The following is a 24,855-nucleotide window of genomic DNA, read 5'->3' on the forward strand; positions in this document are numbered from 1 at the left end:
CCATGGAAACAGAGATTGGACCAGTTTTACTGAGAGACACTTTGAAAGTGTATCTGTTGGTCTTGACCTAGTACTCAAAGGGGAGAAAGAAATTAATGGAAAACTTCAGGATTTTAGCTTGACTAAGCAGCTGGGAGACAAGAGATATCATTAATATCAGGAATAAGAGCAAGAAAACATCCAAGGTAATTCAGAATATTCATTTTGGAGTTTTAGCATGATTAGTAGGGAAAGTGATTGTCTTTCAGAAAGAACGTTTTTTGGGGGGCTGGGATCGTGGCTCAGCAGTAGAGTGCTCACCTAGCATGTGCGAGGCCCTGGGTTCAATCCTCAGCACCACATAAAAATAAATAAATAAATAAAGATATTTTTTTTAAAAAAGAAAGAAAGAGCTTGCTTTCTATAAAAATGTATGCATTTTTTTAACCAAGAAAAACATTTAAAGAAAACAGGAAATATGCTTTCAAATAGTGTTAAGGGGAGAATATTAAATAGGTGTGATGCAAGTTCCATCTAATTTTCAGATTTGGAGGTAAGGAGATCATCTTTTTGGTATAAGATGCTAAAAGTAACTCAGAAAAGAATCCCACTCCTGTTGGGGTTGTGGCTCAGTGGTAGAGAACTTTCCTTGCATGCGTGAGGCCCTGGGTTCAGTCCCTAGCACCACATAAAAACAAATAAAATAAAAATAAAGATATTGTGATCATCTACAACTAAAAAAAATATATATTAAAAAAAAAAAGAACCCCACTCCTAAACCTACCATTCCTCATTTTACAAAGAGGAAACAATCTCAGAGACTGACAGTTGCTCAACTAGGTGGAATAAATTTGCTGTTAACAACAAGAGAAAAAATAGCAGCAATAGTTCAGTGCATTTTCCACATATCCTTTCACAAATTTTTGGTGAGTTATTCTTCTAAGTTGCAAAAGGTTATTTCACTATAATACTTTTATTAGTCATTAAATTTAATTAAAAAGACTCAAGAGAAGGAAAAAAATTGATTACATTTTCCAGCGTATTTGCTCTTTTCATTCTGTTCTGTTCCTGAGGTTTTGAGACTCCTTTTTTCATTTGATTTCTGTTTAGAGACCTTCCTTTATCACTGTTATAGGAAAAGTCTACTGGAAACAAATTACGTTTTCCTTCATTTTAGAGTGTCTTTTGATTTCCTCTTATTTCTTTTTTCCATGTTTGTTTCTCATGTCTTAGTGTCCAGGATTTTTAACTGTACTTACTGTAAAAACGGGAAAGTAACCTTCATTTCTTTATGATTAAAAACAAAAATCCCTCTTTTCATATTCTATTTCTAAAGCATTTATAAACCCTGTGTCCTTCAAGTTTGTCTTCAATTCTGAAATTATTCTGGAATCTAAAATTCTTAACTTCTAAACAATATTTTTTAATTTAAAAAATAAAATTCTTAACTTCCAGCCAGGCATGACAGTGACTGCCTATAATCCTCCCAGCAATTTCTGGGGCTGAAGGAGGAGGACTGCAAGTTAGAACCAATCTCACCAACTTAGTGAGACCTTGTGTCAAAATTTTAAAAATAAATAAATAAATTTTTTAAAAAAAGATCTCAGAATGTGCTCAGTGGTAAAGTACCCCTGGGTTCAATCCCAAGAACTAAAAAAAGAAAAAAAAGCAAACAAACAAACCAACAATCAAATTTCTGAATTTTTCTAGTTCTGATTAGATTGTTCTTGCATACTATATATTTAGCTTGTTTTGGAATACTATATTGTAATTTTCATCAGTTTTATATTTTTCTATATTTAATGCTTTCTGTATGAATGGGCTTATTTTATTCCATACTCTCTTTTTTCTGATAAGAACTTTCCATGATATTTAACCTTGATATTTTTAAATAAAATTGCTTCTCCCTGGAGCTGGGGTTGTAGCTCAGTGGTAGAGAGCTTACCTCCCATAGGTGACGCACTGAGTTCTATCCTCAGCATTACATAAAATAAACAAAACAAAGAAATTGTGTCCATCTAGAACTAAAAATTTTTTTTAAAAAAAAACTGCTTCTCCCTGTGTTTTCACTGGGTAGCTGCAGGATAGTTCTACCTTCTCAGCTCTTGAGCTCACTCTTTGCTGTTGCAATGGAATGTTCACACAGATGGCAGTTCCCATGTTGAGAACACCTCACTCTGTTCCCTTCTCACTGAACCTTCTCTCACTTAGTCTCCACTATCCCTGTCCTGTTCATTATGAATTCTATTCTCAGCATTTCTCCTCAGTATGGACTTGCTCCTGCAAAGAAATTGTGGCTGGGCAGTTAAAGAAAGATAGAAACTTTGGCTGGTTCACTTTGAGAATAAATACAGCACAAACTGCTCCAGACCCTTCAAATTCTACTATGGATCCCTTGAACTTACTCAGCTACTAGAATATACAACATCCTCCAGTCCCAGCTGTGGCTCTCAACATGGTCTGCTAAGCCCATGAGTGAGTACCTTACAGCCATTCTGAATGCCACGGGCCTCCCACTGCTGCTCTTCTGTGCTACTCACTCCTGCACAGAAGGTGACCCATGCAGGGCTTATAGCCATCAACAGTTCTGCCCCACACAGTTGAGAGTAAACCTTCAGACAAAATTTTCTTACAGATGTTGCTCATTTGTCTGTTTTTGTTTTGTTTCTGGTTATTTCACAGTACTAGGCACCCTACCACTGAGGTACATCCCCAGACTTTTTTTATTTTGAGTCAGGGTCTCACAAAGTTGGCCATGCTGGCCTCAAACTTTAAAACCTCCTTCCACAGCCTCCCAAGTGGCTCATTTATAATGCACATACCACCATGCCAGGAACTCAGGTGTTTATTTTGCTATCCTATTTGTTCTGTACTAGTGACTGTATTTCATAGGATTCAGAAACTATACCACAAGTGCCATATTTCTATCTTGAAAAATAGATGCTGGTGTTTTATAATCTTCATTAACACAAAAGGCCTAAAATAAACTTTCACATCACAAAATCACAATGAGTAAGTATTCACAAATTTCTTCTAAAAGAAAGTCTCCCTACAACTATTAATTCAATTAACACATAAAATACTCCCCTATATATATAGCCTACTATAAACAAATAAAGTAAAATACCAGAAAAAGTATCTCAAAATGATAAATTAGCACATGGCTTAAAAATGAATACTTTGGGGCTGGGGCTGGGGCTATATAGCTCAGTGGCTTGCCTAGCATGTGTGAGGAACTGGGTTTGATCTTTAGCACCACATAAAAATAAACAAATAAAATGAAGGCATTCTGTCCATCTACAACTACTAAAAAAGTTTTTTTGCTAAGAATAGGTTAACGAACAACGTATTGTGGTGCTCAATTTCAAAGATTCAGTATATCTAAAAAGGCTTGGAAGATTTTTTAGTAACAGGACTGATGATTTCTTTTCCTTTTGCTTATTTAGGCTTAATTAGAAAAATGAAAAACTAAACTTCTTACAAAAAAATTTAAAATAACTTACGCTAGAACCATGCTGTAATCTGAGTGGTTGAACATATATCCTCCAACAATCCACATTATGTTTCCATTGACCACAGCTTTATGAGATGCTCTGGGCAGCTTTAAGTTTGAATATTCTTCTCGAGTCCAAAATGACTGGTTAGCTGGCACAGGAACCGAACATCCAGGGCCTAATGAAACATAATAAATTAGCTTCACTGAATGCACCTGGAAAGTTTACTGCACTTCATTTTAAACATATAAATGCGAAATTTTTCTAAAGAATATTTAGTCTCTAATTTAGCATCTGTATTTCAAACAAATTTCTTTGTGGTTTTAATTCACTCACAGTATTGATCCCAGGAATCCCTAATAAAATTCAAAATCATATACTTTCTAATAATGACTTGACCATATCCAATGTAGGTATTTCAGTATCAAAAGTCCTACTTTATCAGCTTCCGGTGGGAAGACTACACAAAGAAATTATTAATTCAAATTGAAAAACCTAAAATGTAACAACTAGACCTAGGAATGATAATAAAACAAACAAACAACAACAACAAAAAACTACCCATCTTTTAGTAAAGCAAAGAACTCAACAGAGGTAAGATACAATAACAGATGTAAGGTCTGGCTTCTGCTACACTCTTTGCAAGTAGTTAAAAATTGGTACTCAAACATGCCAATTGTTAACTACTTAGTATCACCAAACCCAACAGATGAAAGCATGTAAACACACATATTTCCTTTTAAAATGAAAAGGTTCTGAGGAAGGAATAAGTATATAAACAAAGTCATCAAATCAACAACTGCCCTTAGCCCTTATGGAATCCCCTAAAGCACCTTTAACAAGCTATTTCTCTAGATAATAACTTTAGGTGACTGCTTTAAGATTCTAATGCATAATCAATTTTCTCAGAACATGGAGAAAGTTTTAGGGGAAATAGCATTATTGTCAGCTCTTGTCCCATCTCCAAACTTGGTTCTATGCTATGTCCTCTTATGGCTGAGACCAAGTTCTTAAAACTTTCATAAATGAACTGCAAAATGGAAAACCTCTCCACAATTCTAAGGAAACCACAACCACATAGGTGAGACATTAAAAGATTTGTAGGAAACCGCATAAAGGGAGGAGAAAGCTTACATGACCCCTGATATATGATGAACATAAGTTGTACAGATGCTAAGAATAAGGTTAACGAACAATGTATTAAACTAGAAACAATTTGTGAACGGAAAGAAAAACAAGAGAAAGAAGCTCCTACCCTGCCATTCAGAGAAGCAGGAGCATCCTCGGACATCACTTGAATTGCAGATGCCTCGATGAGGAAAACCACAGTTGTTTGTACAGTAAGGAATGTCACACGAGTCACCTTTCCAGTTTTCAGAACATTCACACTCCACATTGCCACTGCTGTTGCTGGTCTTACATTCTCCTCGGCCTGAGCAATTATTCGGACACATGTCAAAACTATAAAGACAGTGAAAAAACTAAGTCAACACAAACCAACACGCCAATGAACTTGGCAGAACTTCCTCCTACACAAGGCTTAAGGATCTCCCTGTCTCTTCAGTTCATTCACAAGCATAAATGCAGTGTTTACCACTCAACCCAAAAAGGGTCCCTCCACACTGCACAGCTTGGGCATGTGAGCTCAAACCCACCCTGGTGGAGGCTCATGAGAATAGGGCAAAAAAACAAGTAACTCATAAAGTTAAAGAAATCACAAGGAGAGAAGAGATTTGATCACATTTGTGCAGATTTAGCTCCTCAAGTCTGGGACAACTATCCTATTCTTCTCGGTAGCCCACTAGTGACAGGCGCTATACAACTGCCAAATTCATGTTTGCAAGCGTGGGAAGGAAGAGGATAAACTTCCAACTACACTCATAGTACCAGTAGCCCTCTGAACATCTCTGAAAATTTGTAAAACTTAAGATTATTGCCCAAAATCTTATATTTTAAATTATTTAGTAAGCTGACCCATTTCAGATGGAATGGACGCAGGTTTATTTTAACAATGTGTGAGTTTAACCATAATATATCTCTTATTAACATGGCTTAAGATAACTATATAGATAGTGCTTAGAAATAACACAAAGGGGGCAGATAAATGAATTATCATGATACTCCAAAAACATAGACTTGTTCTACTACTGAGTACATGGCAACTGTTAATATTTATTAAATTGTACTTACCAAAAAAAAACCAGTGTTTTTATCTATAAGCAAGAAATGCCCCTCTCTTCCAGGAGAAGCTCAACAGTAGCAACACCTGGGTTTAAACTATAGCCCCACCACTACCACTTATGTTAACAACTTATTTAATCTTTTCACCCATTTCCTTAATTGTAAAATATATTAAAAAACTTTAAATGAGAAACCCATGTAATCTGCTTACTGAAATTCCTGGCACAGTGTAAGTCCTCAATATTTTAATATTATTATACTATTATAACATAATTATTAAAACATTTCATTTAAATACAATCACAAATATTAGATTTAAATATCTTACTTGTAAGTGATATTAAATCCAGTCAAATTATAAGCGGCATCGCTAAAAAAATGCAGAAGGGCATAACCTGATGTGACAACCACCTCGGGAACCGTCTCATTGCCATCTCTTTCAGGAACAATGAGGCCACTGAAATGGAAGCACATTTCTTATAGCACAATGTCAGCTGTGTTAAACTATAGCAGAGACAAGTCAAAAGCTCTTCTTTACAACTTTAGAAAGCACATGCAGGCAGAGGGGTGAATTCCTGTGATGGAAGCACACAGCTACCCTATTAGTTGTCCTTCTTTTACTAGGTTTCCTTTATTCTGGGTTCCATTTCTATAAAATTTGAAATCAATGGTTCTATTTTTATACACCTTTTAAAAATTCTCTAAATCTCCACAATCTTGTAAAGTAGTAAACTTTATGAGTTAATAAATGGTAAATATGTAGTACTAAAAGACACAAAATATTGTTAAATAAAATATTTATTTACATAACAATATAAAGAAGCTAGAAAAACCCACAACTCCGACACTATTGGCATTCTGATGCATTTTCTTTCCCTAATTGATACCACTGGCATTTTATGTTCGATTTTACACATAGCATACCATAGGTCTTCCCTGTCACTAAAAGCTCCCTAGGCTCTCCCAAGGACCTCACTCAGAGGCCAGCACATAATATTCTAACTAAGTACTGCTTTGGGGCCAATAAATCCAGGTGAGGAAAAAAATGACTGAATCGAAGGGTCTTATTTTCCAGAAGTGAGATGCTCAATTGAAATCCTGTCTGATCAATCCAGATTGTCTGATCACACCACCTCACACCACCAACAAGAAGGATTACCAGTTCTAAGTTAGCTTTGCTAATTTAATACATGACTTTTTGTGGTTCTGCATTCTTTTCTACTCCTGAGGTTAACAACTTTCCTATGTCTACTTGCCATTTGCATTTCTTCACGTGCTCTGACTTTCCCACTATCAATTCACCTCCCCCACCATCACATTCAGCCAGTGCCTAGGTCCTTACCAACTCCCATGGAATCTGCTGCACACGCTCCCACTGATGAATGAACATCAACTAGTACTCTCCCCTTCACTTACTCACTCTTAACCCCATTCCCTTCCTAGAGCACACACCAGGTAAACTCCCACCTCAGAGTCATAATCATCTTAAATGCCCATTCACCCTGACCTAGTGATTCTCTTTCTTTGTAGAGGACATACTTGCTCTCCTTCACAAAAGAAAATATACAAGAATCCTAATTGCAGCATCACTCAGATGGTAACACGTTGAAAGCATCAAAGTGCTCATCCACAGGGAGCTGCTGAATGAGGCCTTGGGCATCAGGAGCTCACCCTGGCATTCTGATGGGGCAGGAAGGTGCAAAACAACAGGCCTAGATGATGGATACCATTTACCTGAATAAGTGCAAGAAGACTACATAAGTGTGGAATGAAGACAAGAGGGCATGGGATTTCCATTTAATTTTTAATATGAAAAGAGAACTCTAGGAAACCTAACACTCAGAAGGCACCCCAGGGGTGTCCAGAAAACACTGACATATTTTCTACCAGGTATTCAACTAACAAATATTTACTAAGTGCTTACTACATGGGAGACTCTGTTCTAGGTATAAGGATAACGACAGTGAAACAGACAATGTCCCTACCTCAAGGAGTTCAGTTAGAGAAACAAATAAGCCCTGACACATCCTCACATGCAAGTGTGTATTCACACAGGCCAGGCAGAGATCATACCATGAAGGGAAACAGGGCAGAGAAGAGAACAGGAGGTACTGGGTTAGAAAGGCAGTTGGGAGGGCATTCAGAAGACGTGACATTTGGTCAGAATCTTAAGTGAAAGTTTTGCCATCACCACGTTTTCATTCACTTTACACAGAGGTCGAGCAGCCTTTATCCAAAAGCTTGGGACCACGTGTGTTTTGAATCTCAGATTTTGTCAGATTTGGCAATATCTGCATATACATAATGAAATATCTTGGAGAAAGGACACAAACAGAAACAGAAAACTGATTTACATTACATGTAAACCCTCCAGACATATAACCTTAAGGTGATTATTTATATAATATCTTTAATAATTTTGTGCATAAAACAAAGTTCCATGGTGTGGAACTTCCCACTCGTGGCATCATGTCAGCATTCAAAAACTTCTGTGATTTGGAACATTTCAGATTTCTGAATTAGGGATGCTCCATCTGTACCAGAATGTTGAAGGGATAAGTACTTGCAAGAGCAGGGCTTCTTACAAACAGGTATGTCAAAAGCAATCTTCCCATAAGAAATATAGGCACATTCCAGAAAAGATCTGGGACTGCAGTCACAAGTGGGAGGTCCTTGCACTCTCTGTTAGTCCAGCATGAATTTCAGGATCAAAGTTACTTGAGCTCCAATCCTTGCTTCATGTCACTAACATCTTTAAGCTCCAATTTCCTCAAATGCACATAGGAGGAATCCTGTCCAGCTCACAGTGACATCATGAGGATGAAATTGGTGGAGCATATGCAGGGCTTAAGCCTCCCACTAGGAGGTGCTCAGTAAGTGATATCTGGTGGCCTTCTTCATTTGGTGGGGACATTTAAATATGCAGGATGAATGACTTTACCAACTAGAGAAAGTGGATCAGCTTTCCCACTGTCAGGGAGGCTTAGGAATTTGCTACTATTTGCTTCAAAAATTTGAAATTGTGACAGCTTTGCAGTGTGTGGATTTCTCCCAGTGTGAAAGCAAAACTGGTTTAAGACAAAAATAAACTTTTACAGAGTAAATGAACAAACACAGCCTCCTTCAGCACATGAGACAAAGGAAGGCCTGTGGGTGAGGAAGGGATGCTACAGGCTTGCCCCAGCTGTTACCCTGAGCAGCCTCCAATGGGAAGTTGGTAAGTGCAGGTGCAGCCTGGGCTGTAACTACTTATTAAACTGGAGCAAATCAAAAATGGCCTGCCCTCAGGTTGCTCAGGATTTTATATTTTAAACACAGACCATCATTGTTTAGAATCAATTGTAAAAAATCATAGAAGTAGATAGACTTGGCCTGTTTTCAGAAGGTATTCTCTGTTCACAGTCTTAACAATTGAATCATCACAATTTTACTTGCTTCAAAAAATAATAATTCTAAGGCTGGGGTTGTGGCTCAGCGGTAGCACACTTGTCTGGCATGTGTGAGGCACTGGGTTCAATTCTCAGCACTACATATAAATAAATAAAATAAAGGTCTATCAACAACTAAAAATATATTAAAATAATAATAATAACTCTAAAAGGAACAGTGTTCTTTTGAAGAATGTTCTCAGGGAGGAAAATCACTGTCCTGCTGAATCACCACAACCACCTTTGCATCTCCTACCTATATACCCTAGCAGAATGCCTGCACCACAAGGTACTCATGCACCTGTGGAATACCCAACAAATCATAGTGCTACAGGACTGCAAGAGTCTTAAATTGCTTTAGTGGTTCTCATATTTGTATGGTAATGCAATTCTGTTAAAGTGATTTTATTTAGAAATCCAATATATAAAAGATAAATGTGATCTACTGGTTTGAAGTCAAATGAAACATAGTTTACAATAAGCCCAGAGAGAATACAGGTTAAACTAACACAATAAAACAACTTCATTTTCGGTTTCGGAAGCTGCGTTCTAGAGCATTTGAATGATGTACTCAAGAGATTTGGGCAGACACATTTTCTGAATCTTGCTTAGTTTTTTTTCTTTTTGTTGTTTCTTGGTCCTGCCTGAACATCCTACTGCCAGCCTCCCTCTACTCTGGACCCTCAGCATATCACCAATTGGTTGAATCCTCTACCCAAAGTCCTCTTGTCCCAACTGTACTCCATTCCTATACAAATCATCTTGTGGAGAGACTCTTATTTGAAATTGTTTTGCTCACCAGTGCTTTAAGGGTTTTGTGTTTCAGGTAAATTCCAATTGTTTGCATACTGTTTTATTTTAATTTTAGGAAATTAATAGTCAAATATGCCATAGGTTAAATTTTAATCAGTATCACTTAAACAACTCTCTGTACATATACTTCAGCTTCTCTTAAATACCACTGATTAGAACAAGCACTGCTTCCTATTAGTTTACTTGTTTCTATTTCAATTCACATGTCTGCTCATTGAATACACAGTTTGGGGAAACCATGAAATTACACACATCTACTTGGCACATGTTCCTACAAGGGATACTGACAAGCTAATTCAAAATGCCTGGCACATAATAAGGCTCCATGAATTCTAGTTAACAAATTAAGTAACACATGAATCCACAGCAAGTACTATGTTCTCCTAACAGCATACTTAAGTTTTTATGCTTTGCTAAAGTTTGAGATGTCTCTTGCTATAATACAAGGCATATTTCAAAGGCTGACATAAATATATATGGGCCCAACACTTGCTCTTAGTCAACAGCAGGTAAACTTGGTAGTATCATCACGACTTAAATGCGTAGCAGACCTATCCAAGGTCTGTTCTTTGGCCCTGTACATGAACCTGTAAATATCCAAACATAGCTGGGTATGGTGGTATACTTCTGTAATACCAGCCAATCTAGAGACTGAGGTAAGAAGATAACAAGTTTGAGGTCAAGCAGCAACTTCATGAGGCCCAGTCTCAAAGTAAAAAGTAAAAAAGGCTGCAGATGTAGTAAAGCACCCCTGGGTTAAAATCTCCCAGTACCAATAAAATAAAATAAATACCAGAAAATAGCCTACAGTCTCAGCTCAAAGTTATATCCAGAAAGCTTTCTAAGCAAAAAGCGTGGAGAAGTACAAAGGCACATCAGTCCCCTAACCTCTTGGCCGTTCACTCCTTATGTACTCCTTATTGCCTCTCTTACTCATGTGAGACATCAACTGGACTAACACCAAATAAAGAACACCAAAAAAATTGTTGGTTTTTTTAAAGTCAAGAAAATAAAATCTTTCAAGGAACAAAATCTACAAAGTCAGCTTCACATGTAAAACTAAGCACTATAGTTCCATAAGGGATATACATTTTAGAAAAATATATTTTTAGAAGAATACACTTATACATGAGAGGATCTTAAAAGTTTTCCTCACCCATACAGAAATACAGGTACACACGCACATGCACAAAATTATAACCAGACTTTAATTCAACAAATAATTCCTATGAACCTATGCAATGAGAAAAACACAAGAACAAGATGGGCATGGTTTCTGAGTTAAAGTTTTCACATAAATATTCAGTATATTACTCACATTTATACATTTTTTAAAAAAGTAAACTTCGCCCCCACCATGAAGAGCAGATAAACTTGATAATACTATCATAACTTTACAGATTAGGAAACTGAAGAGAGATCAAGCAATATGCCCAGAAACCAATCGAGAAGCCCAAGAACCAAGTCAGGACTAGCACATAAACGAATGGACTCCAAACTTAGTATTCATTCCATCAAATGAATGTATTAGGTGATATTACAGTGAATCCTATAAGAAAGCAATGCAAGACAGAGATTTAAATTCAGAAATAATATAATGATAACCGATTATTTATATGACTGAGCTTACCTAAAGGCAGCAATTAGTGGTGCATAAATTGAGTCCCCATCATAAACATATAAATGGTCCCAACTACACTCTGTAGCAAAATGATTGAAACGAAGTCTCATTATCCTATTTGGCCTGAAAAAAAACAAAAACGAAAATAGTAATTGATAATTATCATAACTATTAAACATTGGAGAAAAAAAAGACTAAGAATTTACAAGAAAAGAAATAGTTATAAACAGCATTCCTCCATTTGTCAAAGACTCACTTAGTACTTACTATGTGCAAGAGGGCATTAAACATGCAATGGGAAACAAAACAGATGTGGTCCATGACGCCTGGGGCTTTGCAGTCCATTTAGCAGTCTGGGACAGCCAGTGTTTAACAGCCTCTGACCAATGCATTAGCCCTTCCACTTCGCACTTCCTTTCTTATTCAACTTCAGATTCCACACTCTTCATTTCACAAACACACCTATCAGTTCTCTAAACTTGCCTGCCCTCTGCCTCTTCATGGCACTGCCTGGCAAAAGCCCTCGTCTACAGGAAAACATTTATCAGTTTTGACTTAGATTGAATCCAAAGAAAACTGAGCTGTACTGAAGAAGTCCTGCCACCAGGCAGACTGCTTCCAGTACCCATCTCTGCTCAGCACTTCACATGACACTTGGATTCTGCCCGCAGTCCTACCACTATCTCCCTCTCCCTCTCCACAATCACTAATTTTCAGGGACTATTTCAAACCTTCCAATTTCACCTTCCTGTTTATGCTTTGCACCTAGACAAAAATCCATGAAATTCCCATTTCCTAAAACAGATAAACCTATTTCTACCTACATCTCTCAAATATTTAATATTTCCCTCTCATGGGAAAATATTAAGCAGATTTAAATCTGCTTAGTATCCCATATTTAACAAAGCAAAACACAAAAGTTCTGATGAGAATGAGTTCATTGAAGAGATTAGTAAAATGGAAAACAATGTCACTCTTCTCACAAAAGTTTCTTGAAATATAAGAAGTTGTTTTTCCCCCCCATTAATGTGGCATTTAGCTACCAGGTACTGCGTTTTTAGCTGTTACTTTTAAATAAATTCTTAAATAGTATTTTTCACATAAATATTCAGTAATATTACTCACAAAACATAAACAGATATAGATATAACCCATATAAACTAAAGTTATTTGGAATCCTCAAAGGTAAAGAGTATGAAGAGGTTCACAGACTAAAAAAGTCTAAGAAATATGCCATAACAGTCTACCATGAAGAGAAGGAAAAAAAGGAAGCAAAAGCTGGAGGGATACATGAGGTCCAGAGAATGGGCATTTATGTAAGAATGGTTAGTCTGATTTTTTTCATCACAATAACAAAATAGGTATTTAGGAAAAAACACAATATTATAATATCATAAGGCACTAAGCAAACAGTTAAAAAATATTCTAGCAGTTTTTAACCATTGCCATTGAAAATATATAAATTTCTGTTGTGTACAATTCATTTCTGTTAAATGTACTTGAAGCTTTTTTTAAATTAACAAGGAAAATTAAGGTGCTAGAATATATACATCAGTTGTAGAGAGCTTTCTTAGCCTACACAAGGTCTTGCATTCGATCTCCAGCATTGCCAAGAAAAAAATTTTAAAAAAATTTTTAAACATCAAAAATCACTTGTCAAATGAAAAGTTATCAAATAAGAAATATTTTAAGTACTTTATGGTACAAATTACTAATTTCATTTGTAGGAAAAGTAATGTCATATTGAGCTCTATCCTAAAAATAAACTTAAAAATAAAGTCAGCCATTACTACTTACTGTCCTTCAATGAGCCACGTGCACTTCGTTTTATATTTATAATTTCCAGGTCCATCTGTTACAAACCCCGAAGATCCAGTCAGTCTGTAATTCAAATTAAAAACAAAAAGTCTGTCAGAATTTCATACATTAATAATTTATTAGTTCTCAAAATATTACAAATTAAGTAGATTGGGCACACCAATGCATGTTATAGTAGAAAATGACTAGACGGTTATATTCAGATTGAACAAATTTTGCCACACACTTTTAAAAAAGGATACATAAACATTATAATCAAAGAGATGAACAACAATGAAAAAAAACTGCTTAAATCTTTTTGAGACATGGAAGTCCTACTTTGTACCATTAAAAAGGGCCACCAGAACTTATTTATAAATATGAAAAATACTGCATAGTTACAGTTAGAAGTAAAACAGTAACACTTAAGACAGCATAATTGTAAGGGCAAGACACAAACCCCAAGACACAATGAACCCAGCCACCTACCCATCAAGGCCATTTAGCTGCTGCTTCTGAAGTGGCCATCTACCATTCTTCCATAAGCAGAGTACCCCCTGTCTTCCCATACTTGTGCCATGCCTTAGTTTTTTTTAATAGTTTTAGATCTTGCCAATATGATAGGCAGACCCTGTTATCTAATTCTTTTGACTGCTATTAATCCTAATGTCTGAATATCTTCTCATGTTTTGGCTATCTGCATTTCCTCCTTTGTGAACTAAGATTTCATATTCTTTGCTTACTTTGCTACTAAGCTGTTTTTTTTTTTTTTCAAATTAATGTTTAGGAGCTCCTTTTATGTATTATGTCACATATACAATATTTTCTATAAAAATATTTTCCTACTTCACTTTTTCTTTTATGCTTTGTATTCTAGAGTCTCTAGCTACACAGAAATTTTTAATATATAAGAAGGATGCTATTTCTTTTCTCAAAGCTATTTCCAGATCATTTTCCCTCCCTCTTCTATCAACAATGTCAGCCTCTCTGAAACAGCCAATCTCTTCTGGATCTGCCTCCCTTATTTTCTGGGTCAGCTACTGACATCTCAGTCACTCCTCCTCAGACACTGAAAATATTAACAAACCATTCATTGTCTTCCATTCATCTGCATCAAAATCCAAGATTCTTTCCAAAATCCAGCCTATTTCATTTTTTTATTAGAGCATTATAGTTATATATAATACTTGAGTTCATTTTGACAAAATCATACATTCATGAAATTTGATTTCAATTCCCAATCCTCCACCCCGAAAATTTTAAGATGATTTTTCTTGGCCTTCCCCTTTCAAATCTCTCTGACCTTACACTAATCATTTGGCTATTCACTAAAAAAAGGGAATTTCAAGTTAAAAACTGGCAAAATTTAAAAGGGAAAAAAAAAAACACCTATAGTTCATGAGGGGATGTGAATAGCATATTCTCAAACATTGTTGGCTAAATTGTGAATTGTTACAGCCTTCTGGAAAAATCACTGACAACGTGGTTAACAATGAAAATTAGTTTAAGTTGCAGAGGACACAACATCTTTATTTATTTATTTTTACGTGGTGCTGAGGATAGAACCCAGTGCCTCATATGTTCGAGGCAAGCACTCTACCACTGAGCCACAATTAGTATTTCTTTTTGGCCCAGTAATTAAGGCATTTCAACAATATGAGGCCAGGAATATCAATAATAAATAAACTCCTTGCCACTACCAGTTTTTCAGATCAAAAATACACTCAGGATAATGCTACAGTAGAAACAACAGGGAAACCTTCCAGGAGGCAGGTTTCAAAGGAATCAACATAATTATTTTTTTCTAATTTATTTGTATTTTTACACAATAATGTGCCCTATGAAATTTTTCAACTGTTAAGATTTTCCTTCTAATCAAGTACCTTGAACACTGACAAACTTTAAGCAAAGTTCTTTGGACATTAAAAAAAAGAGAGGGAAAGAAAGGAAGGAAGGAAGGAAAGGAAGGAAGGGAAATCTGCCGGGTGGCACATGCCTGAAATCCTAGCAACTTGGGAGGCTGAGGCAGGAGGGCAGAAAGTTCAAGACCAGTCTCAGCAACTTAGGGAAATCCTGACTCAAAATAAAAAAATAAAAGGGGCTGGGGATGTGGCTCAGTTGTTATGCACCCTTGGATTCAATCCCTAGTACCAAAAAAAAAAAAAAAAAAAAAAGCTATTGCAGGAATCTATAACACTATTTCCACTATTCCTTTATATAAACATAGTTAATTAAAAACACTATTCTCTTATAATATACTCTTATTATTTTATCTACTAGATATAATTCTGTAAAACTATTTTTTCTTTAGTGGTCCTAGGGATTAAACCCAGAGCCTCCCCCATACTAGACCAATGTTCCACCACTGATTTAAATCCCCAACCCTTTGTACATTTTATTTTGAGAGAGCATCTTGCTAAATTGCCAAGGCTTACTTCAAACTTGTGATCATCCTGGCTCAGCCTATACTTAGTAGTTGAGATTATGGGCCTGTGCCACCAACCATGAGTCCTGAAAACATATACGACTACTCTCACATTTCTCACATTATTTTTGCTTAATGGATTTCTTTATTTGGCCATCTAAGCTTATAACTATTAGACTCTCAAAAGATGTCCCTTTTATCATGGTTAATACCTGCTTAGTTTGATGCTTAAATACCAACTTATCTAACATTATTAATGATTACATAATTTTGTTGTTATTTGTCTGTGCCTTCGATCTTTATCCAACTTTTTTATTTTTATTTTTTCCAGTACCATGGGTATTTTATCACTGAGTCTCATGTTCCACCCCCAACCAACTTTCTTTTTTTTCAAACAGGGTCTTACTATGTTGCCAAGGCAATCCTCAACCTTGTGCTCTTCCTGCCTCACTCAGCCACCTGGGTAGATGGGATTACAGGTTATATGCCACCATGCCCAACAGATCTTTACCCAACTCTTTCACATTTATTAACAAGTTTTCAAGTTTGTTTGTTCTAAATATGACCTGGTTAGGTTTTGTTTCTTATCTTAGTCTAACAGTGTTTTACTGGCATGTTATCTATTCATATTTAATACAATGGCCACTGTACTGATTTGATTACTTCAATCAAATATTTTAATAAACCTTAAATGAGGAGTAATTCACATATAACAAAATGTGACCACTTAAAATGTACAATTTGATAAGTTTTGATAAGTGTATACATATGTAACCTTCCTCATATGATACAAAGCAGTTCCATTACCCCCCAAGTTCCCTCATACCCCACTGAAGGTAATCCTTCCCAACTGCTGTCTCAAGCACTGACCACATTTCTGTGACAACAGATTAGTTTTACAGAACTTGATTTAACAGAATCATAGAGGCATTTTTGTGTCTCACTACTTTTGGTCAGCATGTCTGAATACTGTATGCATCAATAGTTTGTTCTTTCATATTGCTGGGTAGTTAGTACTCTACTGTATGAATATGCCACAAATTCTTTATCCATTCTCTTAATGAACAATGACCACTCAGATTATGTAGTTTTAGGCTGTCATAAATAAAGCTACTATGAAATATACAAGTATTTGTGTGGACATGTGTGTTTATTTCTCTTGGACAAATATAAAAAATGAAATTTCTGGGTCAAAGTATATTATGTACTTAAATTTATAAGAATTGCCAAACTGGGCTAGGGTTGTGGCTCAGTGGTACAGCACTTGTCTGATATGTGTAAGGCACTGGGTTCAATTCTCAGCACTATATATAAACAAAAATAAAGGTCCATTGAGAACTAAAAAAAAAAAAAAATTGCCAAACTATTTCCTAGTAGTGATGCCATCTTATACTCCCACCATCAAAGTATGAGAGCTCAATTTACTCCATGTTGATGCCCACACTTGTTATAATTAGACTTTTCATTGTCCATTCCAGTAGGTGTTGTGGTACCTCATGGTTTAAATTTGTATTTCTCTGGTAATTAGAGATTTTTAGTATCTTTCAGATGTTTATGGTTCATTTCCACATATTATCTTATGACATTTGTTCTTATCTTTGCCAATTTTTGGCTTTTCTTTTTAGTGATACATAATAGTAAAATCTTTATATGACAGTAAAATCTATCACACACACACATAAGCATGGACTATATCATATATGGTGTTTTGTCTTCTATTTCTGAGTTATAAGTTCTTCATATATTCTAGATGCTAGTCCTTTACCAGACATATATTTTGCAAATATTTTGTGAATCTACATCTCACCTTTTTGTTTCCTAAAAGGTGGAAAAGATTTTAATTTTGACTAAGTCCAATTTTTCCATTTTATGGTTAGTGCTTTCTGAATCTTAAAACAAATCTTTGCCTATACCAAGGGAGGAAAGATTTTTGTCTCCCATTTTCTGTACTAGTTTTAGCTTTTACACTTAAATCTTTAGTTCAATTTGGGTTAATTTTTGTGGATGGTATGAAACACAGTTCAAGATTCACTTCTTTTTTATATGAACATATAGGTGTTTCAGTATCATTTGCTGAAAAGGCTATTCTTTCCTCATTCAGTACCTACTTTGTTAAAAAAAAAAAACAATTAGCTATGAATATGTGGGTCTATTTCTGGACTTTCTCTTCTATATGAGACTCATCTTCATGCGTATCACAATATTTGATTACTCTCATTTTATAGTCTTGAAACAAAGTAATATAATTCCTCCAAATCTGTTCTTTTCAAGGTTATTTAGATTTTAATTGGCTAATCTAGGCCCTTCGCAATCCAATATATTTTTTGTCCAAATCTACAAACAAAAAAGTTTGCAAGGATTTTGATAAGTATTGTATTTAATCCATAGATTAAATTTGGGGAGAATAAATATCCTTAGATTCCATAAGTATGTATATCCCTACATTTACATAAAACTTCTTTCAATATTTCTAACCAATGTTTTTTCACTTTTTAGAGTACAAGCTTGGTATATCTTTTATCCTCATTTTATACCTTTAAAAATTTGCTTTGATTTTATTTTCCAACTGTTTCTTGCTAATAATAGAAATATAATTGATTATAGAATATCTTATTATCTAACAACCTTAATACATTCACTTAATAGTTTAATACAGTCATTATAATTATCTTTCTACTTTATCATGTCATCTAAATATTTGTCACAAGGTGAATTTCTGCTCTGCCATATATCCGCCACCATGATATGTTGCCTCGCTGTAGGCACAAAAGACATAGGATCAACTGATCATGGACTGAAATCTCAACTGTGAGCCAACATAACCCTTTTGTCTTTATAAGTTGATTACCTCAGGCATGTACTATAGTAATGGGAAGCTGACTAACTTACTGAGCAATGTGTGTAGCCACCTCAATTTACAGATGAGGTAACTGAGGCCAGGAGAGCTTCAATATCTTGCTGAGGTCCCACAGCTGTGGTGCCTGGTGATCACAGGGTGTGTGCTAGCTTCAAAGCATGTGGGATTTTGTACACCACCTCTCATGAGGTAAGGAGTCAGAGGTGGATAGAGTTGTACTCCATATTTTCCCCCAGTCTGGCTGCTTTTTGTTTATTCTTCCTGACTTATTGCATTTGTTATGTCCTCTATTCAATGTTGAATAGAAAACATGAGAATGGGCATTCTTGCCTGTTTTCAGTGTTACAAAGAATGAATTTAAAATTCCACCAGTTAGTTGTAGGGTTTTTAAAGATGCTTGGATATGTGCATGTCCCAGGGCCTTGTACTGTGTGCTCTACCAGTGAGCTACATCCCCAGCCCTGTAGGTGCTTTTCTTTTTTTAACAACTGAGCCATATCCCAAGTCCTTTTTATTTTTCATTTTGAGACAGGGCCTTACTAAATTTCTTAGGACCTTGGTAAATTACTAAGGCTAGCTTTGAACTTGGAATCCTCCTGTCTCAGCCTTCCAAATCTCTGAGATTACAGGCTAGCACCACCACACCCAGCCTTATAGGTACTTTTTAATTAGTCTGTAGGCATTCCCTTTTATTCCTTGTTTACTCAGCATTTTTATCATGAATGACTGATTCATTCCATGAAATGCTTCTTCTGCTTCATTTAAATAATCCCATGACTTTTCTCCTTTATTCTGTTAATGTGGCTAATTATATTGATTAACAGTGGATGACTGATTTTTCAGTGTTATACCAGTTTTGCACTGGAAAAAACTCACTTGAGCCCAATGAATTATTGTTAAAAATTTTTGAATTTGTGTCCAGGACAGACATTAATTTGTAGTCTTCATTTTTGTTTTGTTGTTATTGGGATTTTTGTTTGTTTGTTTGTTTGTGCTGGGGATTGAACCCAGGGCCTTGTGCATGGGAAGCAAGCACTCTCTGGACTGAGCTATATACAGTCCTGTAGTTTTCTTTTCTCACAAAGTCTTTCTTATTTTGCTTTCTTATTAGGCTAATGCTGGCCTCATGAAATAAAATTCGGAAATATTTGTCTTCATTCATTTACTGAAAAAAAAATTGTGTAATATTTCTTCCCCCCATGTCTGACATAATTTACTAATGATGCCATCCAGGCCTGGAATTTTCTTTGTAGAAATATTTTCAATAATGAATAGAATGTACTTGCTTTAGGGCTATTCAAGTTTTCTATTTCTTTTCATGTATTTTTCTTCTTCTTCTTCTTCTTAGTACTGGGGATTGGACACAGCAGGGCTTTACCATCTAGCTACATCCCCAATTCTATGTATGTATGTAAGAATATATGTACTTTATTTTATTTTATTTTGAGAGGGTCTCCCTAAGTCGTTGAGGCTGACCTCAAACTTGCAATCCTCCTGCCTAAACTTTGGGAGTCACTGGGATTACAGGCATTTGCCACCACAACTGTCTTCTTATGCCATTTTTTAAAATATTTTTTTAGTTGTAGATGGACACAATGCCTTTATTTTTATTTATTTTTATGTAGTGCTGAGGATCGAACCCAGTGTCTCACATATGCTAGGCAGACACTCTACCACTGAGCTACAACCCCAGCCCTAAATTATCAAATTGATTGACATAAAGCATGTTCTCTATATGTCAATTAGATCTAGTGTTTTCAAATCTTTTTCTTTTATGAATTAGTGAAAAAAATGTGAAGATTATTTGTCATCATCAGCTGATATTACAAAGTAGGAGGAGTCAGGGCACACACTTGTAATTCCAGCAACTCAAGAGGCTGAGGCAAGAGGATTGAAAGTTCAAAGCCAGCCTTGGCACCTTATCGAAACCCTGGCTCAAAATAAAAAATAAAAGGGGTGGGGGTGTGGCTTAGAGGTTAAATGTCCCTAGGTTCAATTCCCAGTACTAAAAAATACATAGATTAATTAATTATTTAAAAAAATTTTAAAGGTACATCAATTTGCTTTTATCATTTTTTCGTCTTCCATACACACTTTGTGTGTGTGTGTGTGTGTGTGTGTGTGTGTGTGTGTGTGAGAGAGAGAGAGAGAGAGAGAGAGAGAGAGAGAGAGAGAGAGATTTTCCCTTGAACCATTTGAGGGGGAGTTTTATATTTATTCACAGATCTTGACCCTAAATACTTTAGTATATATTTTCAAAGAATAGAGATATTTTTAAGAGATTGAAATCTTATCTTTTCTAAATGACTGGGTCTCACTATATTGTCCAGGCTAACCCAGAATTCCCAGGCTCAAGTAATCCTATTTCAGTCTCCCAAACAGCTGATGGCTAAGTATACACTTCACTGTGCCTGGCAAAGACTTTATTTATTTATTTATTTATTTATTTATTTATTTGGACCAGGGATTAAACTCAGGGACACTCAACTACTGAGCCACATCCCCAGCCCTATTTTGTATTTTATTTAGAGACAGGGTCTCACTGAGTTGCACAGCACCTGGCTGTTGCTGAGGTTGGCTTTGAACTCGTGATCCTCCTGCCTCAGCCTGCCAAACCACTGGGATTACAGGAGTGCAGCATCACACCAAAGACTTAATTCTTAAACCACAGTTTTCATCTTCAATAAATTAACACTATATAATACTTTAATCTACTACTTGCACTCCATTTTGTTAAGTAATCCAAAATGTACTTTATATAATTTTCCCCCTCCAGCAGAGGAACTAGTCTGTGACTCGGTATTGCATCTAACTATCATGTCTTTTTAACCTGCTTTAATCAAAAAGATAGATAAGCAAATCTTTTCTGTAAAGAACCAGATGATATACATTTTCAGCTTTGTCTATTATAGATCTCTGTCACAACTACTCATCCTGCTGTTGTAGCAAGAAGCAGTCAATGACAATAAGTGAATGAAAGAGTGTGGCCATACCCCAATAAAATTTTATTTATATAAGTAAGCAGCAGGTTTCATCTGTACTAATGACTGTAGTCTGCTCTGCTCTAGAATTTTTCTACTGCTTTTTTTAGTTGAATTTGAAATGACTTTCCTATAAACAGCATTTATTTGGGTCACATTTTCATCCATTCTGCCAGTCAATGCCTTTTATATTAGTGTCTTTAGACCACTTATATTTGTAATCATTGATAATGCTAAAGCTTAAGTTCTCCCGTTTCTCTCTTTTTGCCTTCCTATGGATCATATGATCATTCTTTAAGGGTTCTTCAAAGAGACAGAACCAAGAGGATATAGAGTAGATTTTTAGGGGAATTGGTTTTTATAATTATGGAGGGTGAGAAGTCCCATAATAGAACATCTGCAAGCTGGATAACCAGGGAAGCCAGTGGCATAGCTGAGTCCAACTCTAAAGGATTGAGAAGGAGTGGAGTTGATAGTGTAGCTCTCAATCCAAGACCAAAGATCTGAGAATCAAGAGAGGAACTGGTACAAATTCCAGAGTCTGAAAGGCAGGGAAATGTAGAGTTTAGATGCCCAAGAGCAATAGAAGATGGGTTTCCCAGCTCCAAATAAGAAATTAAATTCACCTTTCACTGGCTGAGGCTGGAATTTCCTTGTTCTGTCCCCCAACCTGACATAGCCAGAAACAACGCTTTAATATGTGCTAGGATGAAACCCTAGCACATGCTAGCACCTTACCATTGAGCTGTATCCCCAGGCCTTCTGGGTATCTCTTAACCCAATCAAATTGACAACTAAAACTAACCATCAGAAATTCCATCTTGATTTATTTATATTGTTGTTGAGTTTATCTGTTTATATAGTTTTTAAGTGATTACTACAAAATAAATATGTGACTTACTCACTAAAAACATTTGAGTGAAGTGTAGAAACTTCACTTCATTTAGGTCCTTTATCTTCATATTAATATCATCATTTTTATTATCAGTTGGTCTTATATATTTGATTCATTCATCAAATATGACTGCTAAAACTCAGAAGGGAAAAAGAGAACCAATTATTATACTCATATTTCTGCTCTCTCCAATCTTCCTAATATTTAATGCTCCCATACTCCTTCCTTTACCATCTCTTTGTGTTTAAAGAACTTCTTTTAGATAATCTTTAAGGTAAGTCTACTAGCAACAAATTCTTTTAGTTTTCCATCATCTAAGAATGTTTTCTATTTCCCTTCAACTCCTGAGGGACAGTTTCAACAGAAACAAATTTGAGACTGACAATTCTTTTATTTGGCACTTGAAAAATAATGTGCCACTTCCTTCTGGCCCCCGTGGTTTCAGAGGAGAAATCTACTGTCATTTGAATCGGTGTTCCCTACAAGTAATGCATCTTGCTGCTTTCAAGACTTTTTCTTTTACCTTTAGATTTCAAGAGTTTAGTTATGATGCATGCTTAGCATACATTTCCTTGGGTTTAACCTGGTCAAGTCTGTATGGCTTCTTGGGTCTTTAGATTGGTTTCCTTTGCCAAATAGGGTAAGTTTCAGTCTTTTTTTTTTTTTTCAAATACACTTTGAGTCCCACTCTCATTCTCTCTCCCCTGTAAAATTATATGAATGTTAGCTCCTTTTTTTGTGTGTGATGGTACAAGAAATTAAACCCAGACCTTCACACATGCTAGACAAGCTATATCCCCATCCTTCATTTGTTTGGTTTGTGTTGGTACTGGGGACTCTTCCTATTTTGAGACAAGGCCTCACTAAGTTGACCAGACTGGTCTCGAACTTGCCATCATCCTGCCTCAATCTCCTGAGCAGCTGGGCTTACAGGTATGCATGACTACAAACAGGGTATTAACTCCTTTATTACTGCCTGACTGGTCATTTTTTTCTAGTCTGCTTTCCTGTTGTTCAGATGAAGTAAATTCTACTGTTGTCCTCAAGCTTACTGATTCTATCTTCTGTCATTTTGCTATTGATAAATAGCCATTTTGCTATTGAGCCAATCCAAGGGTGTTTTCTTTCCCATTACTATTTTTCAGTTCTAAAATTTCTGTTTGGTTCTTCTTAATTTCATCCTAATTTGGTTCTAATTAATTTCTTTTGGTTCTTTACTGAGGTTTTTGCATTTTAAAGATTTGTTTAAAAATAATTTTTAATTAATTTTAAAGCATTTTATGATGGCTGCTTTAAAATCCTTGTCAGGGGGCTGGGGATGTAGTTTAGTGAAAGAGCAATTGCCTAGCATGCATAAGGTCATGGGTTCAATCCCCAACAAAAAACACATATAGGCACACACACAAATTCTGTCAGAAAATTCCAACACCTGACTTATCTTGTGTTGGTTGGTTATCTGTTATCTTATTCAAATTATAGTTGGTATCATAGTTCTCTGTTGTTGGTATCATAAGTGATTTTCTATCATATTTTGAAAATTTTGCCTATTATTAGGAGTCTCTTACATAGGTTTTGATTAAATCTTTTATTTTATTATTAAATCATCCTTCTTAGTTTTGTATGTGGGTCTTGGTCTTCTTGTCTGAGCTACTATTTCAATGGTATATTAGTTTTCATAGCCTTTGCAATGTTATTTGACCTGCTTTGTTTATCTGGTAACATTTAATTCCTATTGGTCCCTGCTGGAGCTGCCATAGGAAGCAAAGGAGTTTCCCCAAACTAGGCCGTCAGTATCTCTTAATGAAGGAGAAGTGTATTGGTGCTAGATTACTCCACCCCTACTAGTTTCTCCAGCAAGGCAAGCCTTGAGCCCATAGAGACAAAGAAGCTTCCCAGAACTGGCCACTTGCTATAGATAGGTCCTCTTGTTAGCTGCACCCACTAGCCCTTGTCTCTGAGTAGGGAAGAGGAAGATGGGGGCCACATGGCCAAAGAGACTTCTTAGATCAGGCCTTTTTTTTTTTTTTTTTTTTTTTTTTTTTGTGGCCAGGTGCTTTTTGCAGATAATGCCCACCCTAGTGTCAAGAGGCTAGAAAGGGAAGTCTGAAGTTCATATGAACAAAGAGATTTCTTAGACTAAATTGCTTACTCTAGATGGGTTTGTTTTGCCAGCTCTGCCAACCTGCAGAGCTGGTATCTCTCTATGGACGTGAAGAAGGACAGTGCTTTTTTCTCACCACTTATACAGATAGGGTTAGAGTTCCCAGCTGATGCCCTTGTCAATGTCTTCAGACTTGCTTAATGCTTTCAGAGGGACTCCCATTTGATTTGAGGGAGGAATAAGCCCACCTGGACCATGTTTTGTAGCTTGATCAGTGGGTCAG

The 24,855-nt window shown here is 36.0% G+C and overlaps 1 protein-coding gene across 2 annotated transcripts in view; it reads right to left on the reverse strand.

The window, feature by feature from the left end:
- Window positions 1-24,855, reverse strand: part of LOC124085877 (attractin) — a 165,586-nt gene that overhangs the window by 113,316 nt on the left and 27,415 nt on the right. For both annotated transcript variants that reach the window (XM_058575316.1, XM_046433895.2), the window contains exons 2-6: window positions 13,314-13,397; window positions 11,526-11,639; window positions 5,983-6,111; window positions 4,729-4,934; window positions 3,483-3,651 (exon numbers count right to left, since the gene is read on the reverse strand). In XM_058575316.1, coding sequence (XP_058431299.1) covers window positions 3,483-3,651; window positions 4,729-4,934; window positions 5,983-6,111; window positions 11,526-11,639; window positions 13,314-13,397 — 702 coding nt within the window. The remainder of the gene's footprint in view (window positions 1-3,482; window positions 3,652-4,728; window positions 4,935-5,982; window positions 6,112-11,525; window positions 11,640-13,313; window positions 13,398-24,855) is intronic.

This window comes from Marmota monax, unplaced genomic scaffold (assembly GCF_021218885.2).
Source record: "Marmota monax isolate L192 unplaced genomic scaffold, Marmota_monax_Labrador192_F-V1.1 WCK01_AAM20220418_F8-fsc00014, whole genome shotgun sequence".
Classification (NCBI taxonomy): Eukaryota; Metazoa; Chordata; class Mammalia; order Rodentia; family Sciuridae; genus Marmota; species Marmota monax.